Source organism: Jaculus jaculus, chromosome 4 (assembly GCF_020740685.1).
Source record: "Jaculus jaculus isolate mJacJac1 chromosome 4, mJacJac1.mat.Y.cur, whole genome shotgun sequence".
Lineage (NCBI taxonomy): Eukaryota > Metazoa > Chordata > Mammalia > Rodentia > Dipodidae > Jaculus > Jaculus jaculus.
The window spans coordinates 157759228-157785931 of record NC_059105.1 but is presented as its reverse complement, the minus strand read 5'-3'; the positions used below and the strand labels follow the sequence as shown (position 1 = coordinate 157785931).

Genomic DNA, 26704 nt, shown 5'->3' with positions numbered 1-26704 from the left:
AGCTCCTGAATAGCTGGGGTTACAGGCCTATCCTGCCATGCCTAGCTTATTTGAACTTCTCAGTAATCTGGAAAATAATGGCATTTAACTTATGTTTATGTTTTACTAGAGCAATTAAGTGTGCATAGTGATGTAGAGTAAAAAACTGATAAAACTATCTCTCACATAAAAAATAAACTATTTTGATTTTGGAATGTCATTTCACACAAACAATCCATGTGTTACTTGAAGATGGTCAGTGTGTGGTTGATAGGAACAAATAGGATTCTTCCCTGCTGAGACACTAAAATGTGTCCTTGTTGCATTACGAAGAACAGCAAGCAAAAATAAAAATAAAAAAAACCAAGCAAACAAAATCCTATGTATCTATTTGTAAATTCTGTAATAATTTATACTGACTTTAAGTAGTCTTTATTCATGGGACTCATTTGTTTTTTCAGTGTGAAAAATATGGTTTGAGCATACCTATCTGGAGAAACTTAGGCTAGAATGTACAAAGCAATGCTGATTTTTTTCTTCCATTACTGCATGAGCCTTGCAGCTATTCCTCCAGTGTTAGGTACTGTGTGCCAACTTGTGAAGAGAAGTAATTGTGAATAAAAGATTCACTCTGTTCATAGGTGTGCCAGTAAAGTTAAAGAATGAAATCATCAGAGACACTAGAAACTGATTTAGTTAGCTTATGACTTCTGACCATAGACACTGGCTTGGGTGGCACATCTTTCTTCCTTGGTTGAATATGCATGGGACACACTAACTTTCATTAGTAAGGTGGGCGATTTCATCCCTGTTTGTTGCTAAGATTCCTGTGTGTGACAACTGTTTGGAGAGGAAGATGAGGGAGACAGTCTTGCCCAGCATGCTGCTCTTCTCTGCAGATTGTCAGACTAGGACCCTAAGGGGAGAAACAATGTGGGCAGAGGCAGCAGAGGGGGTGTCCTTGGTCCCTGGTTTTGTTGCACTGAGCTGACAAAGAACCGCTCGCTTTCTGAGGTTCTTCTGTGTAATGTCTCAGTGGTAATGCATAAGAGACACCAGTTCTAAGGGTGTAGGTGTGGGCGGTTCCTTCAAAGTCCACTAGTACTGGAGTTAATTACCAGGAGCATAGTGGGGTAGCCTGGGGTTTTGTGTGTGTGGAAGCTGGTCCTCCCCTCCCACACACCTTACATTCAGCTGGGCTGTTCTTTGCCTCCCAAGGCTGTTGTTTGTCCAGGCACATCTTTCTTTTCTTTTCTTTTCTTTTCCTTTCTTTTCTTTTGTGAGTACCAGGTTTCTACTTCCACTCCCCTAGTAGAACTCAGCTAGACTCTAGAAAAGACTTTCCAACTAAAAAGACTTAAAGAACCAGCCAGAGGAAGCACATTTCTTTCTCAGGAGATTTGTGTCTCCTGCCTGTGGTCTATTGTGGACTGTTGAGGACACTGAGGGGGAGGGGGAAACGTTATCATCAACTCTGCTTTTAGCTATCAGATTTTTGTCATTTATTTTTCCCACTTGTGAAATGAAGACTAGAAGTCAATGTGCATGAAGATGTTATTTGGGACCATTATAATCCATCTTGATATCAGTGAACTAGCTCTACAGGTATCCAGTACATGCTGTCTGGTTATCAGTCTGTGTTAGGCACTAGAGTCCTGAGCATGCTCTTTAAAGGGCTATCCATTTCCAAGTTACTTGACCATATCAGGGCTATGGGTGGTGTTCACAGGGCATGTGTGTGGTGGGAGGTGATTCAGACTGGTCTCCCTAGAGAAGGACCAAGAGAGAAGGAAATGGCTGTGACCTGTTGTCATGGGGAACTGACCTGCATGTTGGGCAGCGTGCCTTGGCTGTGCTGTAGGCCTGCACAAGGCAGAATGATGGGGCTGACCAGCTGAGGGTGGGACCCAGCCAGTGGACCTCTTTCACCCAGTTCCTTCTGTTTTCTTGTTCTACAGGATCTTTTCGGAATGATGGTTTGAAAGCTTCTGATGTTCTTCCTATCCTAAAGGAGAAAGTGGCCTTTGTGTCTGGTAAGTATCTGTGAACTTGCTCTGTAACAGACCTAGCGATGGGGCATGCATGCACATATAACCACTCATTTCTACATGTTAGTGAAAGACCAGTAGAGGTGGCTGAGGCAGGCGGAGAAAGGAGGGCTCAGCTCCCAGATGGAGTATCTAGAGGACACTTGCAACTACAGTCAGGCCCCCCACGCACCTCACAACCCCTTCCCTACCTGTCCTCTGAGGCTGTGTGAGAAGTTCCAGTGGGACAAGGCATTGCCCTTCCTACCTAAAACCTGGTGTGTCAGATGTACCCTGGGTAGGAGAGGTAGAGTTTTTGGTTCCTCCTTATCCCCCTGCCCTAGCAAAGGGAACCCAAGTGTTTGTTTTTATGAGGTTTGTTTGCTTTATAAATAGTAACTTCCAAATATTTATTCCTTGTTTCTCTACCCTACACATCTAAATCAGGGGCCAACAATATGCAACCTTTGGGCCAACCACTATTTTTTGAAATAGTTTAATTGGAGTCCAGCCCTGTGTATTTGTTCATATGCCATGTCTGTTTCCCATTGGTGTCACAAACTTTGGGGCTGCACTGAAAGCCTTCTGGATCAGAACCTGGCAAGGCCCAAGCCTCGGCAGGTAATGACTGTGTGAGTAGCCTAGGGCTTCATCTTCAGAGACAAGCCCAGCTGTTGTACTTCGTACTTCGTAGAGTATTTCTGGGTGGTACAAGCTCAGGTGTTACACCTCACAGAGTATTTCTGGGTGGTCTTTCTTGTCTGCACAGAGAGCCGTGGAGTCACAGGACAAGAGTCAGCATGTTCTTATAGCCTTACTGATGTAATAGACAGCTCCAAAGTCGCTGGGGTGACCTCCAGACCAGACACAGTTATGGAGGAAGGGTGTTTATTGAAGGTAGAAGGGAAGTTCCATAATGGCAGAATCAGTTGGCTCCACTTCCACAGGTCCAAGCGGAGAGAGAAATCCACAAGCCACACCAGCACCATAGGCAAGCGCACTTAGGAACTCCAGGCTAAGCTGAAGCACTTTGCCTTTCTTTAGACTGGAATTCCAAATCCACCTCCCACACCTCATAGCTGGACCCTAGGATCCACCCAGTGACACCTCCTCCAGCTAGGTAGCTGGAAGTCCAAGAAGCTTTAGTGAAACTTCTGCATCTGTTGGGAGGCATCTATTCAAACTAGCACAGGCAGCATCCAAAGTGGAGAAGAGAGCAGAGAGGGGAGAAGACATACCCAAGTTGTCTCCACGTCGGGTGGGATATGGGAGCTGGGGCGGCCATGTGATAGATATACAAAAACAAGGCCCAGTGAGATGCCAGGGCATTCTGGAGTAGCAGTAGCAATGGCATTTTCTCACTGCTGTTGCTCTTCAAGATGACAGAAATCCAAAAGCTGCCTTTCCCCACTTGTGTTAGGTTGCTTGTGTGCCACGTTTGGTGTAAGTCTCCCACCTCTGCGGATGTAGGACACGGGCAGAGAACCCTCCCTCAGGAGGATGCCCTGGCACTGTTTCAGTAGAGGCAGAGGCAGGGTGTGACAACCCCCAGGGCGTACTTAGATTTGGAGTGCTTGCTCAGCGTAGGGGAAGACCTTGTGTGAAAGTCCACTGGGCAGTAGTGAGCCTCACTGCCTGGGCTTCAAGGTTGTGGCCCACAGCCCTCTTTCTCCTGTTTCCTATGGTCCTTAGTTGAGCTGATGTCCTGCTTGTCCCTTGGCTGTTGTGCTGATGCTCCCATTTCTCCTGGGCCTGTTGTGTCCTTCCCAGGAGCACCTTTCAGTTCCCATTTCTCTTCCTCCAGGAGGCCGTCCAGTGTTTAGCCAGCTTGTTTTACATTAGTTGGAGCATATGAGGACAAACTTGGGACCCTTGCTTCATCGTTCATGTCATGTTTTCCCTGTGTGCATTCAGTCGAAGCCAGGGCAGGGCTAGGAAAGCCCTTCTTCCTCAGGGCGAGGGAGCGGGCGGTCATTTGTAGGTCAGGGATGCAAACTGCTGGTGAAGCAGGATGAGGAAGGTGGGAAGGGGCGGGGTCTGCAGCTCACTGCCAGATCCCCAGGGTGCCTGACTCACCTACACAGGTATTGTCAGGAGCTTCTACGTTCAGGGACCACTACCCTTGCGTGCTTGGGAAAGACACTGAGGATGCTGGAGGGACAATTGCTGGATGCATCTTTATAAAGTAAATAAATAACCCCCCTTCTCTCTACATCCCGAGCTTCCAAGACACAAAACACAAAATTAAAACTGGTTAGGGAAACCTCACATTAAGCAGCACAGTGTAACAGTTGCATTTCTTTTTGAGAAGAAAAGAACAAAATAAGGAAGGTGGTAGGCAGAGAAACAGGCCATGAGCTGTGCCTGCTTTCCTCTGCAGGCGCCCCAGCTTGGACCAGGTGAGAGGAAGAGTGTTGTCATGACAACGGACATCTGGAATAAGCAAGGCAGCCCAGCTGCTTTTTCATGTGGGCGTGTGTGGCGGTGGCAGCGGCAGTGACTGTGCTGTGCTTGTCCCCGCTCTGCCCCACCCGTCCTGCTCCACCCTCCACCGCCTGCTCCTTCGTGTGGCTCCCACCTCCCCCTCACTGCATCCATGTCTCTTCTACCTGTGTGGGGCCCGTTGCCCCCCTCCAATCTTCTTGTGCTTCCACCCTGCCTTTGACCAGCTCCTGAGGATTACATTCTGCCTCTAGAGCTCACATCACCCCCAGTTTTCATTCTTCTCTGGGCGCTGGAGACCTTTTGTACCTTGGGCTCTCCTGTCTCAAAGTGCGTTCCACATGACAACAGTTGACCCTGGAAAAAGGGAAAGGGATTATTTTTAGAAATAAGTTTGGGAAATGTTCCACATTAAAGTCATCCCCCCATCCCTTCCACCAGACTTGGAACATCTGTTACAGTGAATTAACATTTTAAAGTCCTGGAAAATCCTACAATAACGAATTTGATTTTTTTTTTTTGTTTAACCTTTCCAAACTACAAAATAACCATATTCCCTTTAAAACTCTGTATGTGTTTATTGGGGCTGGAGAGATGGCTTAGTGATTAAGGCATTTGCCTGTAAAGCCAAAGTATCCATGTACAGTTCCCTAGGACACAAGTAAGGCAGATGTACAAGGTGGCACATGCATCTGAAATTCGTTTACAGTGGCTAGATGCCCTGGAGTGCCATTCTCTCTCTGTCTCCCCTGCCCCCACTCTCTCTCTGACTCTTTCTCTTTCAAATAAATAAATGAAAGCAAAAAGAAATTTTAACTCTGTGTGTTTATTAAAATCTTATAAGTTTTGGTTTGTCTCTCCCACAAAAACTGTCTTCACCTTTGTGCCCTAACTGAAGCCTGGCTCCTCCTGACAATGTGCACACCATTGCTCTTCTACTTCAACCAAGAAAAGCCTCAACGTCTCCCACTTCTGGCCTTGCCTCCTTCACTGGCCTGCTGTTCTGTCTCCATGGTAGGGCAGTCATTGCCACCTCAGGAACACGTAACCATCCACCACCCTCTCTCTTCTTTGCATTCCTATCCTGTAGCCTAGCGTCAGGCCCTTGCACAGGCAGGTGAAAGGCATATGCTTGTGCACAAGTGAACCGGACTGTTGAAGATTCTGCCACCATCTGTCACAGGTTCAGGCATGGCTACTTTCTCCCTGTCCCCCACATAATGCACATTGACTTGAGCAGTAGAATCTCATTCTTCACCTCTGTGTATCTCCTCCTAATTTCAGCATCCAACTCCGTTATTGATGTGACAGTTTCATGGCTGCTCATTGTGCCCTGAGCACTAGAGTCTTCCCTCTATCTACTGTGCTCATCCATGGTCATGATCTTTGACACATCTATCTGTGGCCTTGTTCTCTTGCCTTTGACCCTTTCCGGTTTCCTCCTATCTGTTGGCAGAGGACAGATGTCATAGGACCCCTTTTCTCTGCGATTGTGTGCTCTGGCAGAGCAGCTCTTACTCTCACAGGCACCACCCCCTTCCACATAAAAACTCTGCGTCAGCTCTGTTCTGCTGTCATAGAATGGGGCCCACAACAGACACCACAGCCAATCACTGTCCTTTCTTAGAAGGCTATGTCATACCCAGTCCTGCGGGAAGCTCTACCTTGCCCCAACAGTTGGTTTCCTCTTCTGTTTCACCCTCAGGGAGGCTCCATGACTTATCTCCCATTTTCCTCCCTTCCTGGGTCTGCAGTGTGCTTCAGAGAAATAGGCAGTCCTACCTGCTGGGGGCTGGATTCCTTCTCTTGTGACCACTGTGAGGCCTGTGTCCATCCACCATTCCCCCAACATAATGATCCTCCTTCCTGTAACTCCTCCTCTCCCATCGCCTCAGAGGCCTTTCTTCTTGCCTCCTAAGCCACGCTTTTTGAAAAGATTCAACTCTGCACCTCTGGAAGTCTCCTCCCCAACATCCAGAACCTTCCCCACAGCTGTGATTCTGAAACTCATGTCTTCAAGATAAGTACTGTCTTCAAACATGCCAAAAAGTGAAAATAGGGTGATGAGGTTGAGGCCATAAAAGAAGGTTGAGGATGTCTGAGTCCCTCCCAGCTCTTGAGGAACCTCCTGATCAATCACCTCTTCTGCTTCCTTACCTCATTTGGGTCATAGATGGGAAGTGGGCACCTTTGTCAAGGCAGATGAAATCTAGTGGCTGTCAGTACAAAGGACCAGGGCTGGTATGTGGAAAGTGCAGAGTTGGAGGGCTGGTGCTCAGTTTTAAGGTACATCTGCCCAACTGTGTGCTGCTGAGGGGATACCTGCCTCATCATGCTCAATGACCTTGATTTTGTTTGATCTTTCCTCTCTGAAACTACTATATTCCTCCCCTTGGCATTCTGGATCAGTAAGTGTTATTCCTGAGCTCTCACTTGACAGGGTCTTGGGCCTCTCTGCCTCTTGTGTAGGAGATCCTTCTCCAGAGACCTGAGTTAATGTAAGCTTTCTAGTACTGCTGTGGTGCTATGGCCATGCTGACTTTTGTCTTCCTTTGATTAAATCCCTCTGGCTCTCCACTCTGGGGGTCAGTGGCTTCCTGAGATGTGCGGGTGCACCTGTGACCATGATTCAGGGGAATCTTTGCTCATAGCCAGTGCCCCTATGGTCATCACCCCTGAGCTTCAACCCTATCTGACCTTCCTGGGAAACTTGGTTCTACTTCCTAATTGTAGCATTTGCTAAAGAATGAATTTGAAAATCACCTAAAAATAGTAAAAAGAAAATTTGGAAACTGGAGGATAGAAAAAGCAGCCATCTAGAAGGCTGTCCTAATAAAAGAAATGTTCGTCATTTAATGTATTCCTTGCAGCTTGTTTTCAATGTGGCTTCTAGCAAACATTTGTGCCCCTCGTGTGTACATATGCATTTGTAGTGATTAAGACCTCAAACATGCTTATTTCCAATAAGATTCATGTGTTCCTGCAGCAGGAATAACAGGTGGCCTCGGGCAGGCAGCGGGTCTGGCTTCTGGGCTGGGTGGAGAACTTTAAGTGCCTTTTCCATGAGTGTGGAAACCTTTGAGCAATGCTGTCCTGGATGGATGCTCTTGAGACTTCTCACTCTGGCAATTAGCTCATCACAAGCATTCCCACAGCAACGAGGTCTGCCAGAAAAAAATGACTGGAGGTTAAATTTCCAAAGGCAAAGCACTTTTGCCCAGCTTGGTTTTCTCAGTAAAACAGTTAAAACCATCTTCTTATCATCTCACATGCACAGAGTTATGCCTTTCAAAGAGCTCCCCCACCTGCCATCTCATCAGTGGGTACCACTGTTTTTTGTTAATCTGCTTTTTACAGACCAGGCAGCAGAGACCTAAAAGAATGTGTCCAAAGTCATCCATGTTTCCTGTATCCAGACCCCCTCCCCGGTCCTAACCAGTGACCATTTCTCTGGTTCCTTAAAGCCTGCTTTTTTTTTTTTTTTAATATTTTTCTGTTCATTTTTTATTTATTTATTTGAGAGTGACAGACACAGGGAGAAAGACAGATAGAGGAGAGAGAGAGGATGGGCGCGCCAGGGCTTCCAGCCTCTGCAAACGAACTCCAGACGCGTGCATCTGGCTAACGTGGGACCTGGAGAACTGAGCCTCGAACCGGGGTCCTTAGGCTTCATAGGCAAGCGCTTAACCGCTAAGCCATCTCTCCAGCCTGAAGCCTGCTTTTTTTTTTTTTTAATAAATTTTGTTCATTTTTTATTTGAGAGCGACAGACATAGAGAGAAAGGCAGATAGAGGGAGAGAGAGAATGGGCGCGCCAGGGCCTCCAGCCACTGCAAACGAACTCCAGACACGTGCGCCCCTTGTGCATCTGGCTAAAGTGGGACCTGGGGAACCGAGCCTCGAACCGGGGTCCTTAGGCTTCACAGGCAAGCGCTTAACTGTTAAGCCATCTCTCCAGCCCAAGCCTGCTTTTTTGACTTTCAGAAATTTTCTTCCAGCTGTGGCTGATTTTCCTGTCTGATTTTCTTAAAATCTTTCCTCCTGCTCCCTGCAGGGGGCCGTGACAAGCGAGGCGGACCCATCCTGACCTTCCCTGCTCGCAGCAATCATGACAGGATAAGACAGGAGGACTTGCGGAAACTTGTGACGTATTTGGCCAGCGTGCCAAGGTAAGGGGAAGGGGAATGGCCTGCAAGGGAGGGTGAACTGGGCTGGTGCCAGGGAGTTGGAGAGAGCCTCTGTTTCTGCCAGGGCCCCTTGCAGTATATTCTCAGTATTTCTGGAACATCACTACCCATTGTTTGCCACGTTCCCATCACTCCCGTAGCTCTTGCTGGAATTCATCTGAAGGAAAGGGGAGAGCTGTGGGTGGGAATTTGGGCAGAGGTGAGGGCCCCAGAAGAGGACTACTCTAGTATTGATAGCAGGAGACAGTGCAGCCCGAAGCAGAGTTATGGGGAGCTGCTGTTACTTTAATGGAATTGGAACTCTAGTTGATCCACTCTGGCTCATGTGATAGTGATTTTCACACTTGCTAAAGAGACTTGTGGCCCCTGGAGTTTGTAATAACTCACTTGCCTTGTATCACTTAGCCAGAAGTAGCCCTTGGTTTACCCTCGTTTCTGCATTTTAAAGGAGGGTACTATTGGAAGTAGTACTGGAAACAAGTAACTCTTATCTATATCAAACACACATACACGGATACAGCACAGCTAAACACTACTTTTGTGATGTGAAAATAGCATTGATCAAGAGATTGGATTAAGAGAATGTAAATGGCTCCTGCAAGGGAAAAATGTAATGTAATGTAATGAAATAAAGCTTGAAAAATACTGTCACTGGGTGATAGTGGCCATGAAGGTGGGTGGTAAGAGGCCTTTAGCTAACTAGAGTGTGAGAGGTGGGAGAGCCCTTGGGAGCAACCTGGACAAATATGTATAGTGTTCTGATGAGGGTGTGGGTTGAAGGTTGTCTCTGGATGTGAGGGGCTTGCAGGGGTCAGAGGCAGAGCTTGCCTGGACACATTCCTCTTGACGTTAGTGCCAGTGGCCTCTCCCCATCCTTGCTCTCAGCCAATATCTTTGCTCTGCCTTTTAGCCAGGTAGAAGCCTGTGAAGTGTCTGTTGTGTCAAATAACAGGTAGTACCTTGGGCTTTCAAAACCTTCATCCTGCCTGTGCATTTCATGGGAGAATTAGTAAATTACACAGGTGAGCTACATATTTAGCTCTGCCTTTGTGAGGAGACCTGGGATAATTTTTGAATGTGCTGATTAAGTCCTGAAGCAGGTGTCAAGTGAGGCAAGCAGTACATTTCAGAGAGCTAGCTGCAAGGGAGGAAGCTGTGAAGGGATTGGTGGTAGGTGATGGGCAGGTGGTAAAGGGGATTTTAGGAGCGTTCATCAGATGCTTGGGAAAGATCTCGAATTTGGAATCGTTAGCCCTGGAGAGATCCACGCAAAAATATGTTAACAAACAGACGTGAAAAGCTGTCTTGTTTTTCTTCATGATATCCTTGGGGACCAGAAAAAAAAAAAAGATAAAGAGTCTTAAGCTCCAGTGAAAGGGATTTAGGTTCTGTCTGAAGAAGGACTTCTAAACCTTGAATGCATAAGACAGCAAGTACAGAATAAAAAGTCACTCCCTACCCCGAAGAGTCTTTAGAAAGAACTCTTCCCATATATCTCAGAACAAAGAGATGGTCTAAATAACCCATGATTGATCTAGGTGATTTTGTAATTTAGCCTTATGGGAAGTGCCTTTCCCAAACATACTACTGGCCCACATGAAACCAGTCACTCTCTAAAGCAATTTGCTAGAAAAGTTTTCCTGAGGACCTAAGATGGACTGACTCTCAGTTCTTTTAAAGCCAGAAGAAATTAGAATCCCAGGAGATGGAAAGAATATATTTTTCTTCCTTCTGTATTCATGACATACCTGAAGCTCATACAGGCTCCTCTTTTCTTTAGCATAAAAGGGGGAAAAATGGAAGAACACTTTTCTTCATTCTGACTTGCTAAGCCAAGATTGAGACAAAATGAACTGGAAGCAATTAGAAAGAGAAAAGATTTATTCTGGGTAAAGAGGAATGAGACCCAAGAGGAGCAGAGAGAAAGGTCCTGAGGACAAAAGAGAAACAGTCCATGGAGGAGCATGTGCTTTTCTTTGCTCCTCAGACTCACCACAGGCCACAGCATTGCAGCCTGTGCTCCTGAGAGGAGGGGCTCTTCATAGGTGCCAGCAGATGTGAAGCAGGAAGGCTACCATTGCCTTTAGTAGTAAGACTCTTTGGGGTTTGTGCCACCAAGGGACTTGTATTCACTGGGAATATAAGTACCTATCAACAGTCTTAACAGCTACCTATGCTCACCAGTCATGTCCTGATTCTGTTGGCTGGCGGGTCATTCACCAGAACTCATATAAACAGAATCTGGGGTTGGGGGAATGACTCAGTGGGTACTTACTGAGCAAGCATGTGGACGTGAGTTTGATTGATTCCCCAGCACATTTATGAAAAGCTGGGTAAGGCCACACATATCTATAACCCAGTACTGAGGGAAGTACAGATAGGATGATCACTGGGGCTCCTGGGTCAGCCAGTCTAACTGAAATATGGGAAGCTTCAGGTTCACAGAGAGACTATGACTCTGGGAAATAAGGCAAAAGAGTAATAGAAGACACAGTATGGTCTTCCTGTGGCCTCTGCTCTGCATGCATGTGTGCATGCACACATACCACACATTCACATAACTACACATAACACACATACCATTATACACACACATCCCAGAAAAACAACCAACCAACCCAGAATCTGTAATAGAATTGTTCTAAAGATAATGAAGTTTAGTAGGAAAACTGAAAGGCTTAGTGAGCCACTCTTTTTTTTTTTTTTTTTTTGCCTAGCCATAGCTTTGAGAGACAAGGGGGAACTGTGAAAATGGACAGCCAGATGAGGTAGATGATTCTGATGAGCAGAAATGATTTATTCTGAGTCATGGTCCAGAATGCTGAAAGAATATGTTTCAGTTTAGACATAGAGTATTTACTGTAGGCTGGTGTGCTCAGGCCTGTAGGTGACATTTAGCATTCATTTATTCATGCACTTATTTATTATTTAACAAATATTTAGTGTCTCTATATGCCAGGTGGGTTGTGGGTTCATGGTGAGCAGGGAGAGACATGTCGAGGAAATTAAAGGAAGCCTAGATATTTCTCTACATGGTCCAAACTGGTCACAACAAAGGACGGTGCAGATGTGACTGTGGCTGGTGGCACAAGACCTGAGCCGGCCAGCAGATGACAAAGTAGAAAGGACAGGTGAGTCATGAAAGAGAGTCTGGGAATCCAAGGAGCGAGGCGATGTGGTGGCTATGTGGAGGCATTCTAGAAAAGGTGGCTAAGGTGTGACCGGGAAGAAATAGCCCACTACATGTGCACTCTGCAGGACACTTCCCGACCACCACATTCAACCCTGCGGCATCCCACTTACCAACCCCATAGACCTGTCACAGTGCTGTTAGCGAGCAGCACTAAGGCACCCACAAACCACGTCTCTGCTGCCAGAGGAACGAGAGGCGTTTGCTGGCAGATACCAGGTTGGAAGAATGACTCTGACTTCAGATGTCAGGAGTGCTACCCCAAAGCGGAAGGAGCAGGTGGAGTCTGTTGCGTTTGTAGTTGAAGGAGGAGACTGGTGATCAGAGGAGAAGAACCTGACCACTGGGCTGCTGGCCACCAGTAGCACCGCTGCTTCTAATCAGGTTGTTGAAGACCGTGGTGACTCTCTGCTAGGGATTCTAGAGAAAGATCTCTACCAAGTCACAAGCGGGATTGGGCACTTTATTATAAGATGTTCTTGCCCTAAATTCTAGAGTACTTGTAATATTGGAAAAAATTCATCATATAATCCAAGGTCTTGAAATATAGTATTGTCACTCCTATTAGCAGACACGTCCTATTCTCTGGATCCTGAAAACACTCATGGTCTGGAAATTTATCTGTAACTTTATTCCTAAGAGAGTGGCTTTCTCATTTCCTTGGACTCCGGGTCAGACTTGGTGCATTACCTAGGACTAGGGATCTTACTAGGGTGTAGCAGTTCAGATCAGTTCTGAGTTACTGTTTGAGAGGATGAGTCCCTTCAACCTTCTATAATGAGTTTGGGCATTCATGTCAGGGCTTCCTTCCAGACATCTTGTTTTGGGGAATCATGGGGTTGAAAAAGACCTTATAAGTCTTCTCTAGTCACTGAATTCAACAAATACTCACTGAGTGCTTATCCTGAGCCAGCCCTGGAGGGAAGTCTTCGTGAGTTCTCATGTTCTCTTTTCTGACTGCCACCCATTTTACATTTATTAGCATCTTTTAAAGCAATGGGCCAAGCTTGCCTTATAGAAAAGCCCCTGTTCCATTTCGTATAATGAGAACTATTATTTGTTTTTTTAATATTTTATTTATTTATTTGAGAGGGAGGGAAAGAGGCAGAAAGAGAGAGAGGTGGGGTGGAATGGGCACACCAGGGCCTCCAGCCACTGCCAACAAACTCCAGATGCATGCGCCACCATATGCATCTGGTTTACGTGGGACCTGGAGCATTGAACCTGGGTCTTTAGGCTTTGCAGTCAAGCACCTTAACCACTAAGCAACCTCTCCAGCTGTATGTAGCATTTTTTTGTTCTTCTGATCTGCTATCTGCTTGTAGTAACTTGTTTGTGAAAGGAGTGGAAAAGATACTCAGATGCAGTCAGCTGATGAATGTCCCTAGAAGTTGGGAGATAGGATTGAAAATCCATCCTGAAAGAAACCAGTGTCCAGACATAGCCCACGATGTAGATTACTGAGAGCTTTACATATGCTAGAAATAGGAACTTCTAAGTACTATGTCTGGTTAAGGACCCTGCATCATTTTGACTTCACTGACTTTCTCCTCCTCTTTGTTATCATTGTTATCTAGCTTTGTCATAATTGTCTTTTTGCTGCTCCAAAGGGCGTAGAGTGTTGTACCTGCTACTTGCCTCTGCTCTTAGCAGTGCTGACAAGATGCTGAGTGTTCTGTCAAGAAATGTAAGTGTCATATCAGTGAGGAAAGATGACAAGCAATTAGGATGGGTTATTCTTTAATTCTAGTCAAGCCTTTATTTGTGGCTTATTATTTGATAACAATGGTTCCTGTCCTCCTGATTCCAGCAAAAGATAAATTGGGCTCAAAGCCAGAACTGTCTTTGTGCTGCATCACCAAAAAATAAGAATAAGCTGAGACCCAGAGAGACAGTTAAATGAAGAGGAGGTTAAAATAAGCTCCCAAGGTTTCCTCCACTGTTTTCAGCATGGCAGAGCTGAAGCTATCCAAACTGTCATCATCAAATGAGCTTTGTTGTTAGGCCCTGTCTAGAGATGAGCTGTTGGTGCCCTGCCCTTTGTTCTGGGACCATCAATTAAAGGAGGATGCAAGAAAGAATCAAGGTGATGGAAGGGCTAGGAAACAGGACCAGCAAGGACATGAGGTCACATTGCTATGTTTTCGTATGCTTGTATTTGCATATACATATATTTGCATGCCTTAAAATCTCTTTCAAAGTTCTTTTGTTGCCTTGTGTGAAAAGTTTATCCACTTCTTTATTTTATGCACGTTTTGCAGCAATACCAGTTAAGTGTTCCAATTGTTAGCTGTGTGTAACATCAGCCCTGAAGAACAAATAGTGTTCTACTACACAGCTAAGGAACATAAAGCCACAACAGTAACTGCCATTGTTAGTTATCACCGTAAGTCACAGCAACCTTTGCAGAAAAAGAGTGGAAAGGCATCTTAATATACACAGCTTTGGGTCCCAGCTCCTCCACTCGCAGTCAGGAAATGTATGGCCACTCAGCCTGGGTTATTTGAAACAACTTTAGCTGAAGGGCAGTTTATAAAGATGTGGGTAATTCCAAGGAAACCAGCAAGGTTTGAAACAGCAGCTGGAGAGACATGAGTTTTTCTAGTTCTGAAGAGAGAGAGGATTGCTGTGTAAGGTGCTGGACAGGAGCCATGGGCTTGAGGGAGATGCCACCAGCTCCTAATGATTCCCTAGTGGAAGGGGACAGGGCCTTTATAGCCTGACCTCCTGTTTGCTGTTGGCTGAGTGTACCCAGAGGCCAGGTGGCAAAGGAGCCTGCTGATGTAGTCAGTCTCCCAGGAACCTGGGTAGTGTAGAATGGTGCCTCAGAGATGCAAAAGGAAGCCATTCGGCACAGGATGAGACCTTGGGCAGAGTATTCCACATTTCTGAGTCCAATATTCTAATTTTTAATCTGGGTAAAGAAGATTTGCCTCATAGGGATGTTCTGAAGAAATCATGTAGGGGCTGGAGGGATGGCTTAGCGATTAAGCGCCTGCCTGTGAAGCCTAAGGACCCCGGTTCAAGGCTCGGTTCCCCAGGTCCCACGTTAGCCAGATGCACAAGGGGACGCACGCGTCTGGAGTTCGTTTGCAGAGGCTGGAAGCCCTGGCATGCCCATTCTCTCTCTCTCCCTCTATCTGTCTATGTGTCTGTTGCTCTCAAATAAATAAATTTAAAAAAAAAAAAAAATCATGTAGCAGTCTGTCTGTTGTACCCAGGCACACAGTAATGTTGCTCTGTCCCCCAAAGGAAGATTGTAGTAGTAATTACAATACTGATATATATTCACACAGAGGAATATTTGCTGTATAAGAAGGGATAGATGTGATTTACATGAAAGATATAAAGCATGATAATAAAATGAGCACTTGCCAGCTCACCCCCCAACTTGAGAGAGAGAAAGAGAGAGAATGAGAAAAATGCCTTCCATCCTTGCTGCTTCCAGCTTCTAACCTCCCTGAGAAACAACACTGCCTGGAGTTTTATGTTTATCTTTCTCTTGCCTTTTTTGGTATTGTTTACCCCATGTTTTCATTGCCAATCTACTGCTTAGTTCTGCTTGTTTTGTTGAGCTTAACAGAAGCAATACTGTACTGGATTTAGGTTTCTGACTTTTCAACCATTGTGATAGTCAACAGCATGGATAAGTATTCAAACCTAATTATGAGTGAAAAAGAAGCCTGACTTTTTATTCTGGGGTCCTTCTGGGGCCAGGGTGAGTCTAGTATGTAGTCAGTATGAGCACCACCCAAGATAGGTGCTGAATGCAGGCTTGAGCATTTTTGCTGATGGGGAAGGGCAGGCTGCAGAAGAAAGGCACGCCAAGCAGAGGCTGGACCATCCAGAGAAGTTTTCCATAAGTTCCGGAGTAGGAGTGTCCCAGCTAGAAGGAAGAACTCAGGGGAAGGGGAGTGTGAGGCACAGAGAGGCTTTCAAGTTAAGTTTCACACACCCAGGAGTAGGATAGAAACATAAGGTCTTCTGAGAGTGAGAGGGGCAGGGCATGTGGCCAAAAGGAGTTGTATGGGCCAACTTATGAAGTGTTATTGGGGCCTGGGAAAATGACTCAGTGGTTAAAGACACTTGTTTGCAAAGCCTACTGGCCCAACTGCAGTTCCCTTGCCAATTACTTTAACCAGATGCCAAGAGTGGTGCAAGCATCTGGTGTTTGTTTGCAGCAACAAGAGATCCTGGTGTGCTCCTACACGCCACACACACATACATGCAGATAAATTAATATAAGAAGTCTTGTCAGTAAGACTATAAAACAGGTAAGTTTTTCAACAAGAGAAGGACAGTTAAAATTACATTTTAGAAGGTTCACTCTGGCAGCTAAATAGGAAATCAAATGAATGGAGAAGGTGACTAGGAAATGCAGTTAGAGTAATGTAGGATATAAATAGTACTCATGGGCTGGGGAAATTGCTCAGTGGCTAAAGCTTGCAAAGCCTGGGTTCGATTCCCCAATACCCATGTGAAGCCAGATGCCCAGAGTGGCACATGTGTCTGGAGTGGCAGGAGGTCCTAGCCTGACCATTATATTTACCCTTCCCCCCACTCTCTTATAAATAAATGAAAAATTTTTAAAGAAAAAATTAGGATTCTGACTAGGTCAGCTCTGGGCACTTTTGGGAGCACTTCACATGCACTAACTTAATTCCACAGCACTTGCAGTTGGGTATTAGTACAATCATTCCCATTTTACATGTGAGGCAACTGAAGCTCAGGGAGGTTAAGTAGTTTGTCTGTGGGCGCATAGCCAGTATAATCTGGAGCTTGATGATCTAGCCCCAGAGCTGAGCTTTAGCCGCTCAAGAGATGAAGTCAGAGTGAAGGAAGTGAAAGTGATGACAGAATGCAGGGACTGATCTGAATGGTGAGAAGGCAGACTAGAAGGATGGCTAAAACTGGATTATAAAAGAAGAGAGGGGCCGGAGAAATGGCTCAGTGGATAAGGCACTTACCTGCAAAGGCTGAGGACCTGAGTTTGATTCCTCAATACCCAAATAAAGCCAGATACATGAAGTGGCATCTGTTCTGTTCACAGTGGCTGGAGGCCCCAATGTGCCCATTCTCTCTGTCCCTCTTCCTTCTGTCTCTCTCTGCTTGCAAATAAATAAATAAAAATACTTTACAAATAAATAAAAGAGGAGAAAAGAACAGGTGTGGCAAGGAGATGGGGGAAGTACGTGACGGTGGTAGGCTGAGACCACTTGTACTTCCATCTTGCTTTCCAGGTTCTCTTAGGGAGCCAGGTGTGGAGGCTGTTGCAGGTAGGCAGCACAGGTGCTACAGCCTCCCAGCTGGACTCCCAATGGCCAAGGCTGTCACGTAGCTGTAGAAGTTCAGGACACTGAAGAGGGTGGGTTAGGGTGGTATTTTAGAGTTTCTTCCTCCAGGTTTGTGTTGTTTTGGACAATCTGTGTTTATTTATGCTCAATTGTGAATGACAACAAACCACCAGGGATGTAGGAGGGGGAGAAAAAGCCATTATGACTGCTAAACTATTTAAGGAGGCAAATAGAAAACTGTCAACAGCAGAGGCCCCGAACCTAAAGGTGACTGGTATGCAGGCCGTACTCTATTCTAGTACCTTACTGTACTCTAGCAATGGTCACCTGGCCCTTTTCCCTGGGTCTCGGGTGGGTCTTTGCACAGCTTTCTACCTGCTTCTACTTTCTGTACTGCTCTGGAGACAGCAATACACTTCTGGAATTAGTGGTCAGCTAATATGTATTTTTTATGTTTTTATTTTTTTTAATTTCATTTTATTTTTTGGTTTTTCAAGGTAGGGTCTTACTCTGGCTTATGTAAGACCTGGAGAGTTGAACCTGGGTCCTTAGGCTTTTCAGGCAAGCACCTTAATTGCTAAACTATCTCTCTAGCCCTAATATGTATTTTTAAAAAATATATTTTATTTATTCATCTGAGAAAAAGGGAGAGAGAATGGGTATATTAGGGCTTCTTGCCACTGTAAACAAACTCCAGATGCATGCGCCACCCTGTGCATCTGGCTTATGTGGGATGTGGTACTGGGGTATCAAATCTAGGTCCTTAAGTCTTCATAGGCAAATACCTTAACCAATAAGCCATTTCTCCAGCCCACTAATACATATTTTGAAGTTGGTTCACTCCTGTGGACATTCTACTACTGTGGGACTTTGCAGGTCTCATAGTTCTGATGGTGCTGAAGGGCTACAGGGACTAAGGAAAGACAGTAAAAAGAAACGGGGTAAGGGGAGGAGAGGAGTCAGGCACAATACTTAAATGTAGAGAAGAGACAGCATTTGTAACTCCCTGGAGGATGATAACCCGAGGCCATCACAGGTATCATAGTAAGGATCAGCTCTGGGCATTCCAGATACCTGGAAATGCCTTTGGGTGATAAATCGGTCTCAGGCATGGGTGAATGAGTCCTAGTAAGAGGGGATATTGTCTGCTCCACATGTCCTCCATTTGTCTTCAGAGAGGGAACTGTAGGTGTTATTATTGACCTAGTAAAGTAGGATTGTGGGTCAGCAGAGACACAGTGGACTTGAGTAACGACACTGACACCGGGAAATCCTGCTTATGGTTCCAGCCCAAAATTATAGACTTCAGGGCCTCTCTCTGAGAAGTATGCTTGCTAACAAATTCCTTATCTGTGACACCACAGTGGTTGTGAGAAGCAGTTCATGAATGATGCAGATGAAGTGCCTCCCACGGTATTTAGGACACAGGAAGAGCTGACACCAAGTAGCAGTTGCCTTACTTACCCTGTGTCCTTCAGTGTCCCTAGCACTGCCTTGTCAGAGTCTAAGCTTAAGTGCAGGATCAGAGCTAGTAGTAATGATAACCCGATAACACACAGTAAGGTGGGGGTGGGAGGAGACTTGGAGAAAACACTGAATGAGTGGCTGTATATGCCTAATACTCTTGGCTTACCTTTTAAACTAGAAAATGTTTCCTTATTGTAGCAGATAAGCACAGAAAAGAACTTTTTTTTTTTATTAATTTTATTTATTTGAGAGCGACAGACACAGAGAGAAAGACAGATAGAGGGAGAGAGAGAGAATGGGCGCGCCAGGGCTTCCAGCCTCTGCAAACGAACTCCAGATGCGTGCGCCCCCTTGTGCATCTGGCTAACGTGGGACCTGGGGAACCGAGCCTCGAACCGGAGTCCTTAGGCTTCACAGGCAAGCGCTTAACCGCTAAGCCATCTCTCCAGCCCCAGAAAAGAACTTTTTAAAGTTTGGAAACACTTTTAACTTTCCCACCTAGAGATAATAAGAATACATTTGATATATTTCCTTCCTCTCTTTTTAGAGCTTTAAAAAAACATAACAAGTCATATAATTTATCACATTTACAGTTTCACAAAACATCAGACGTCTAAGTCATTTCTAAAACTTCATTGTTATAAATACTCCTCAATAAGCATTATAACCTTTAGCATATAAACCTTTGTCTACATCATAACTGTTTGCATTAGTACAGATTTGTAGCAGTCACAGCAATCATTTCTGATGTTTGGTAAAAACAAATCACTAAATTACTTTTCAAGTTTTCCAGCTTACACTCCCAATTATGACTTGTGTTCAACTTCTAATTCTTACACTTCCTCAAACTTAAGGCTATTTGCTTGTCATTGACCAGTAACCACAGTCCAAACATTGTTCCCACCATCAAGAAATCCCAATTTAAGGGCTGGAGAAATGGCTTAGCGGTTAAGCACTTGCCCATGAAGCCTAAGGACCCCGGTTCAAGGCTCGACTCCCCAGGACTCACATAAGCCAGGTGCACAAGGGGGCACATACGTCTAGAGTTTGTTTTTCAGTGGCTAGAGACCCTGGCGTACCCATTTTCTATCTTTCTGCCTCTCTCTCTGTCTTTCGCTCTCAAATAAATAAATAAATAGTAAAACTAATAACAACAACAACAAAAAAAAGCCTGGTCCGTGTAAAGGCTAAAGGAGCTGGTCACAGGACCTTCCCTTTAGGGGTCTCCCAGGTGAAGGTTATTTTCACATACATAAACTAACATGGTCCCTTCACAGAGACCATGCAGTAGTGTGCAGAGCTAGTGTGGCATTCAAAAGGGTTGGTGTGACATTGGGAATGGCTGGATGGTTATGTCCTTGGTGAACCTTTAGTCTCCTTCTGCATGTGTTTCAGCTTCCTGGCTGGTTATGCAGTAGATCCCTGGCCCAGCCCAGTGTGGCTGTCATCCTCCTCTGCCCAGCTGAACTGGAGGCCTTATGTGCCCTGGGCAGTGATGTGGAATGAGCGTCTAAAGCTCAGGTGTGGATTGTTAACATCTCTTTCAGGCTGTTGGAGTCCATAGCTCACCAACAGCAGGCTGATTAGGAAGCTGGAGTGCCTGATGTCACCTTGATTAGATAAACTGCTGTGGGTCAGGTGAAATAAGATCTGATACATTCAGGCCTTTCTGAAGTTCATGCTAGGTAATCAGGGTGATTTGAATTTAGCCAGGATTCACTGGGCTGGGATGCTGGAAATAAAGCAGTCCCTAGAATATGGACGCTCAGAGATAGCCCGGCAAAGAAGATGGAGGGTTGGGATGTGCTTTTCTCTTGGGGGGTTTCAGATTTCCCCGCTGTGGGGGCATTTTCAGAATGCTTTGCATTTCTCTGTATTTATCATTGGTCAGGTCTCATAGTCTGCCCTTCAGTGGTGTTTGGCCTTGTATATGTTTTCTGGCATCTATTAGATGCTGGTGCTTTATACTATGACCCTAATTTTGAATAGGGGCTGCCTTTATTATATGTGTACACACACGTAGGGTTCCCCATAAACTGAGGTGTACTGACTTCTAGATTTCAAGATGATGGCGATTTGGGAATTAACACCTCCTGGAGTCAGTGTATTGTTAGGGACAGGCTTATGGGTGCTATAGCCAGCGTCCCCTTGGCAGTGTTTTGCATACTCTCCTGGTGATGTTGTCTAGCTGATGTTGCCCAGGAGGTGATGTCACCCTCTGCTCAGGCCATTGTTTTCCCCTGCCATCATGGAGCTTCACCTTGAGTCTGTATGCCAAAATAAACCTTTTTTCCCCACAAGTTGCTCTCAGTCGAGTGTTTTCTGCCAGCAATGTGAACCTGACTGCAACAATGCACTTCTGGCAATTTAGGTGTGCTGCCACCAAGTGGTAGAGCACTTCTGCCCAGCTATGTCGGAAGACATCCACTGGGATTCTCAGGCGCTGCAAATTCTGTTCTCGTCTCTTCAAATGTTGTATTTTCCACTTTTATGGTAAAATTTTATTTAAACATTAAAATTTGAAGAATTATTATTCCTCAACTATAAAATATGTTTAACACAAACTTAACTGTTGTAAAAGTTAAAATAGTGTTTGTAGAAATGGCTAGCTTAGGCACATCATAAATTGTCAGCTGAAGTGGGCATTTTATAATAATGAGATTTGGGAAGAAATGCCTAAATAATGTGGTACATATATAAAAGTTCTTAGCTTTTTCTTATAAATTCAAATTGTTAAAAAAAGTTCAGAGAACAAGCACAGTGTTGTGCTGTTAGCTTTCTTTAGTCTTCAACTGAAGCCATAGGGTCTTGAGCATAATTATCTCCTGACCTCCCACTGTCTTCTTCACCCCTCTCATCAACTATGGATGTTGGAGATAAAAAGTCTCAATTTGTCTTTTCAGACCTTTCTTTCAAACCATGTTTGCCCTCTTTGAACATGGAGGAAGAACATGGAAGAAACACTGTTCCCCGGGGCTTTCTGTTGCTGAGAACATAAATGGGTCCTGTTCCTTTGCCACTGTCCTTGACTGCAGGAAGATGTTTCCCCACCCGACTCCTCCCTTCTGAGTGCTTTAGATGAGAATGTGTTCCATTGTTCTCCCTTGACCATCCAGCATTACTTGAGCAATGCTTGAACAAAATTTTTAAAAGACATTAAAGCCCTGGCGCGCCCATTCTCTCTCTCCCCCTCTACCTGTCTTTCTCTCTGTGTCTGTCACTCTCAAATAAATAAATAAATAAATTTTAAAAAAAAAGAAAAAAAATTTTAAAAGATAGCTCATCACAGGTTGGGGACAGAGTGGCCAGGTCTCTCAGGGCATGCTCTGTATTCTCATTACAAGTGAGGGTAGGAAGGGTGGCTCTTGCTTGTCTTCAGCTTTGCAGAACACCACTTCACGTGTTGGTGGAATTCAGTTAGACTGGAAGCTCCCCAAGGGGGAAGAGAGAGAGGGTGGAGTTCCTCAAAGCCCAGGAGTCTTTCATCTGAGAAGTCACTGAGGCCAGGAGACGCTTCTGTCAGGGTGTGCCTGCTCCTCTGTAAGGGGCTGACAGAGCCACGCTGTGCCACTCCTGAGCATGCAGGGCCATGGAGAGAGCAGGAGCAGAGACTGTCACACCGAGAAGTTGTTAACTGTTTCTAAACTGAGCAAGGATAACAGGCAGTTCTCCCAGAACCCAGACAGAGTACCTGGTTAGCCGCAGTGACTCAGCAAGGACAAATGTATTTCTAGATAATTCACTGATGCAATCCAAGTATGTGTCCTGGTGGCTCTGCTGCTTCTTTCCTTTGCTCCTTTTCCACCCTTCCTTGTTCTAGGTCACTTGAGGACCATCCTTGTTTTTTATCTTTTTATTTTTAGTTTTTTAAATGTCTCTTTTTAAAATTTGTTTCTTTGAGGGAGGGATGAGTGGGTGCACCTGGGCCTCCAGCCATTGCAAATGAACTCCATATGCATGTACCACCTGTGCATCTGGCTTATGTGGGTATTGAGGAATTGAACCTGGGTCCTTTGGCTTTGCAGACAATCACCTTAACCACTAAGCCATCTCTCCAGACCCCATCCTTGATTTTGAGAGCTGCTCAAAAGCCCTAACATGGGAACATTTTTCTCCCTGGAGTCTCTCTTCAGTCCACAGCTGGAATTTTATCTGTTCCCATCATTAGTCATAGATGTGCTGGTTTTGACCTTATGCCTGAGCCAAGGTCTCTACCTGGTACTGTGACACACCCCACCCTGGTTCCCTGCAAGAAGAGAACGTCCTTGATCATCAGACCATGTACTGTTTTCCTGTACAGGAAATCTAGGCTTCCAACTGGCCAGCTGAGGAGGAACTCCCTGCAGAGGACTTGGAGCAGGGGAGGGCCCTTCCTTACTCTGCCCAGCTCTGGCCATGGTGGGATGCTCCACCAGGGTGACAGCAGACGGGCTCACATCACACCTGTAGGTACATAGGACAGTTGTTTACACACAACAGGCTCAAGGGACTGGGCAAATGATCCAGTGGATTTTTCAGATTGTGCTTCACTATAAGACTAGTAGGGGTTATTTCTTGTTTTCAGGAAGGCTCAGGGTCTGATTGAGTTTCTCAGATCCTAGAGAAAAAGTATGAAAGATAAAGCAGGGTGTGGTGGCACACATTTTTAATCCTAGTACTTGCGAGGCTGAGGTAGGAGATTAGTCATGAGTTGGAGAACAACTTGGGCTACAGTGAGTTCCATACCAGCCTGGGCTACAGTGAGACCCTGCTTCATAAAACAAAATTCAAGGCAGCAATCAAGTTTACTAGTTACATGGAATTAGGACTCACTGGAGGTAAAATCTGACCTGGGTAGTAAGGAGGTAGATGGGTTAGAATCCTAGAGCTCCAAGCAGTGAGGGTTAAAGAGGGTTTGCAGGGGCAAGAGTTCCTGTCCAGAGGGTGTCATCAAGCTGCCTGATGAGAACCAGGGTGCCGGTCCTGGTCTCCCGTCAGCACTGACATGGACAGAGCCTGGAGCAGCACCCACAGGGATTCAGAACCACCCTATGTGGATGGAGAGTAAAGGGATTCTTTCAGGAGCACGTGAGCGCTCAGATCTTCCATGCCAAGTGGTTGCAGAGGTTGCTTATGTTATTCTGACTGAGCAGAGACAGAGCCTTCTTGTTCCAAGTGTGCCCCTCCCCCATGCCCCCTCTCCCCAGTTTCTCATAGATCTCTCTTGTTACTCCCAGGTTCCCATCCTGTGCTTCCACATCAATCATGTGGACTTAATCCATTCCTTCTGCCAGAACAGCCTTGACTAGAGGTTAGGGGAAGGTGGGCTACAGGCCCAGGGCTGGTTTAAGGAAAAAGAGTTTCAAAGCCTGGAGGGTGACATGTGAGGTTCACCTAGACTTCGTGAGGGATGTTTGCACATGGGTTTGTGTGTGCAATAGGCAAAGTGCCCTGGGCTGCTCTCAAGACAATGGTGCTACTTCCAAAGAAAGATCAGGAGAGGAGGTGTACCCAGGTGCCCTTCCAGCTGCTTTGGAGAGGAAGTGTGTGACTTAGGGAGGCTTCCATCTGCCTGCCAGGAAAGCAGAGCCCAGCTCGAGAGGTGAGATCCATGGGAGCAAAGAGAGGAAGAGCTGCAGTGGGGGCAGGAGGCTGAGCCAGGAGAGCAGCCTTTGGACACCTGGCAGGCTAGGAATCCTACCCCCCCCCCACCATCCTCTCACCCAGAGTACAGGCAACCCTCTTACAGCCCTCCTGGTCCCACCAAGTCTCTCCTCCCTGTGTTAGAAAAGCTCCTAGTGGAGCAGGCTCATCTTGGTCATGTCTGGCTTTCTACTCACAGGTGTGAGTGGTGATAATGACATTTTTTGTTAGGTTAAAAAATGAATTATTTTCCCCCATCTGATCTGTTGGGTGTGGGGCAGATGGAGAAGGCAGAGGTGGTGAGGCGGTTCAGATCTGCTGATGAGGGCAAGTCAAGGGAAGATCTGGGGTTGGGTGCAGAGGCTGAGGTTTCATTTCTAGCTCTTTAGTTTCTATTTCATTTCTGTTTTGTGTTCTGCATCACTCAGAAGAAAGGGGAAAAACATGTCTCTGAGGGAGGGTAGGAAATGAGACCAAAGGCATGTCCTGGGTTTTTTCCTACTTCCACTTGAACTTCGCTCTGTGCCACCCCTCCCAGAGTTCTAGAAGCAGTGCCGAGTCCTCCTCAAGTTTCTAAGGCAGTCTTCTCTTGGAGAGGGTAGCTCCTTCCCATGCCATGCCTCAGGCCACCTGGCTCAGTCATGCTTACTCCTGGGCATTGGTGAGGTGACCTTGCTGTGACAGTACCACATCAGAGTGTATGCAGCCCAGCTGGACTAACCCTCTGAGGGCTTCCTCAATGGAAGGCTGCATACTTTCTCCTGGTGCTGCTGTCCCTTCCCTAGTTCCAGGACTCTTTGTGATTTCCTTTTCCTGTAGCATGTTTGTTCGGCTGTCTACAGGATGGCAGGTCTTTGTCCTTTCTGCACAGATTTTATTTTCACACATTATGTCTGTTAGAGGTGGTGTATGAATGCAGAGGTCCTTGTGGGTAAGTTTAGGCCCCTGACCTGTCACTTGACCACTTATGAGAACTTGGGTTGAACCTTGGGGCTTGGGTTTATACTATTTATTACCTTAACTCAGCTTGTCCTGGGGAAGAAATCTGAAATGGCTGCTTCCCCGTACCTGCCATTTGTAATCAGGATATTTAACAGCCTTATCAGGTGGAGCTGGGGTAGCAGGCTTTAAAGAGGTGGGAAATGCCAGTCCTTCTCATTTGGCCTCCACTTCAGGTTTCTCTGGGTATTTGACTAGAGCAAGAGATGGGTTTGCTTCTGGCATTCTTGAGAGAGGAATAGGCAAGAGGTACATCCTTGACCTGGAAGTGGGCAGACGCTAAGCCCTACATTTTACAGTACTTAGCCATAGCCATATGCTGGAATCACCAGGGGAACTGAAAAAATGACTGAGCCAATCCCAGAATAAGCAATCAAAATCACTACACTTTCTATAGGAGGGTTTGGAGTTTGGGTTTAGGGTGGATCATCTCTGTGTGCTACCCTCTCTCCTCATTTGGCCCTCAAATACCTAGTCAGATGCAAAGGCAAAAGATGGGCTGTTCCATATGAAAAGACACCATCCCTTTGGAAAAACAATGACCTGGTAAAGGGGACCACAAGTAGCTTCCAGTGGAACAAAGGATGAGCAAAATCAAATGTTTGGGTGAATTAACACGGGTCCCAAGGTGGCCTTGATGGCAGCTGAATCACATTCCAGTGAACACCAGCTGCTGGCGCTGTCAGAGTGACCCAGAGCAGAGAGATTTGTAGCTGGTAAAGGAAGCTCTTTGCTCCCTGTCCCTGCAGATAACCATCACAAAGGGTGGGTGGGAGAACCAGCTCTAGGAATTTCCTTACAGCACAGTCACAGTGCTCCTTTTTTCTAGGAGGCAGGGCCTCCTCTGGTGCTCTTGTTACTACTTCTGATCATACAAATGAGAAAGCTTTGCAAAGCAGGTGCTAATGTGTTCTTAACACTTTTCTTGAACACCTGCTGATGGCTGGTGGTTCAAGAAAGTGGCTGAGGCCTGGATTTTGGGCAGTCAGCAGAGAACTAACTGGTTATACTAAAAGAACACAATGAGGAACAGCAAGCTGAATAAGCAGATTGAGAGATCCTATAGCCAGAATCCAAGCTTATGCGGATGGCATAGAATTCCAACACAAATGAGTCAAGGGGAACAATCTCACCCTTTGTCCTCCAATTCAGACCCTAGACTTGAGCTCATGGAAGGATTTAACGAGGGCAGTGCGGAGCCAGGACAAAATGGAAACTAGATAGTTAGTTTAGGGTTACTGTTCTTCCCACCTTTCCTGTTCTCTACTTGTGGTGAACAGTCTCCAAGGGCCACCAGAAAGATTCCTCCAGATACCCCCACACCTCATCCTCTGCTGACAGGCCCGTGTGTGCCTGTAGCACCAAGGGCAGTGGAGCAGCATTACATAGGGAGCCTTTCTGTGTCTTCTGCTTCCTCTCTGAATCACCTCCTCAAGCGACCCGCCAGCCTTCTCTTCCGGTACAAGTGCTGGGTCTGTCGTCGTCATCCCTAGATATG

General features: G+C 45.9%; 1 protein-coding gene across 17 annotated transcripts in view; it reads left to right on the top strand.

Moving 5' to 3' along the window:
- Kalrn (kalirin RhoGEF kinase) overlaps nucleotides 1–26704 on the top strand; it is a 724529-nt gene that overhangs the window by 196438 nt on the left and 501387 nt on the right. For all 17 annotated transcript variants that reach the window (XM_045147196.1, XM_045147195.1, XM_045147193.1 and 14 more), the window contains exons 2-3: nucleotides 1938–2012; nucleotides 8502–8616. In XM_045147196.1, coding sequence (XP_045003131.1) covers nucleotides 1938–2012; nucleotides 8502–8616 — 190 coding nt within the window. The remainder of the gene's footprint in view (nucleotides 1–1937; nucleotides 2013–8501; nucleotides 8617–26704) is intronic.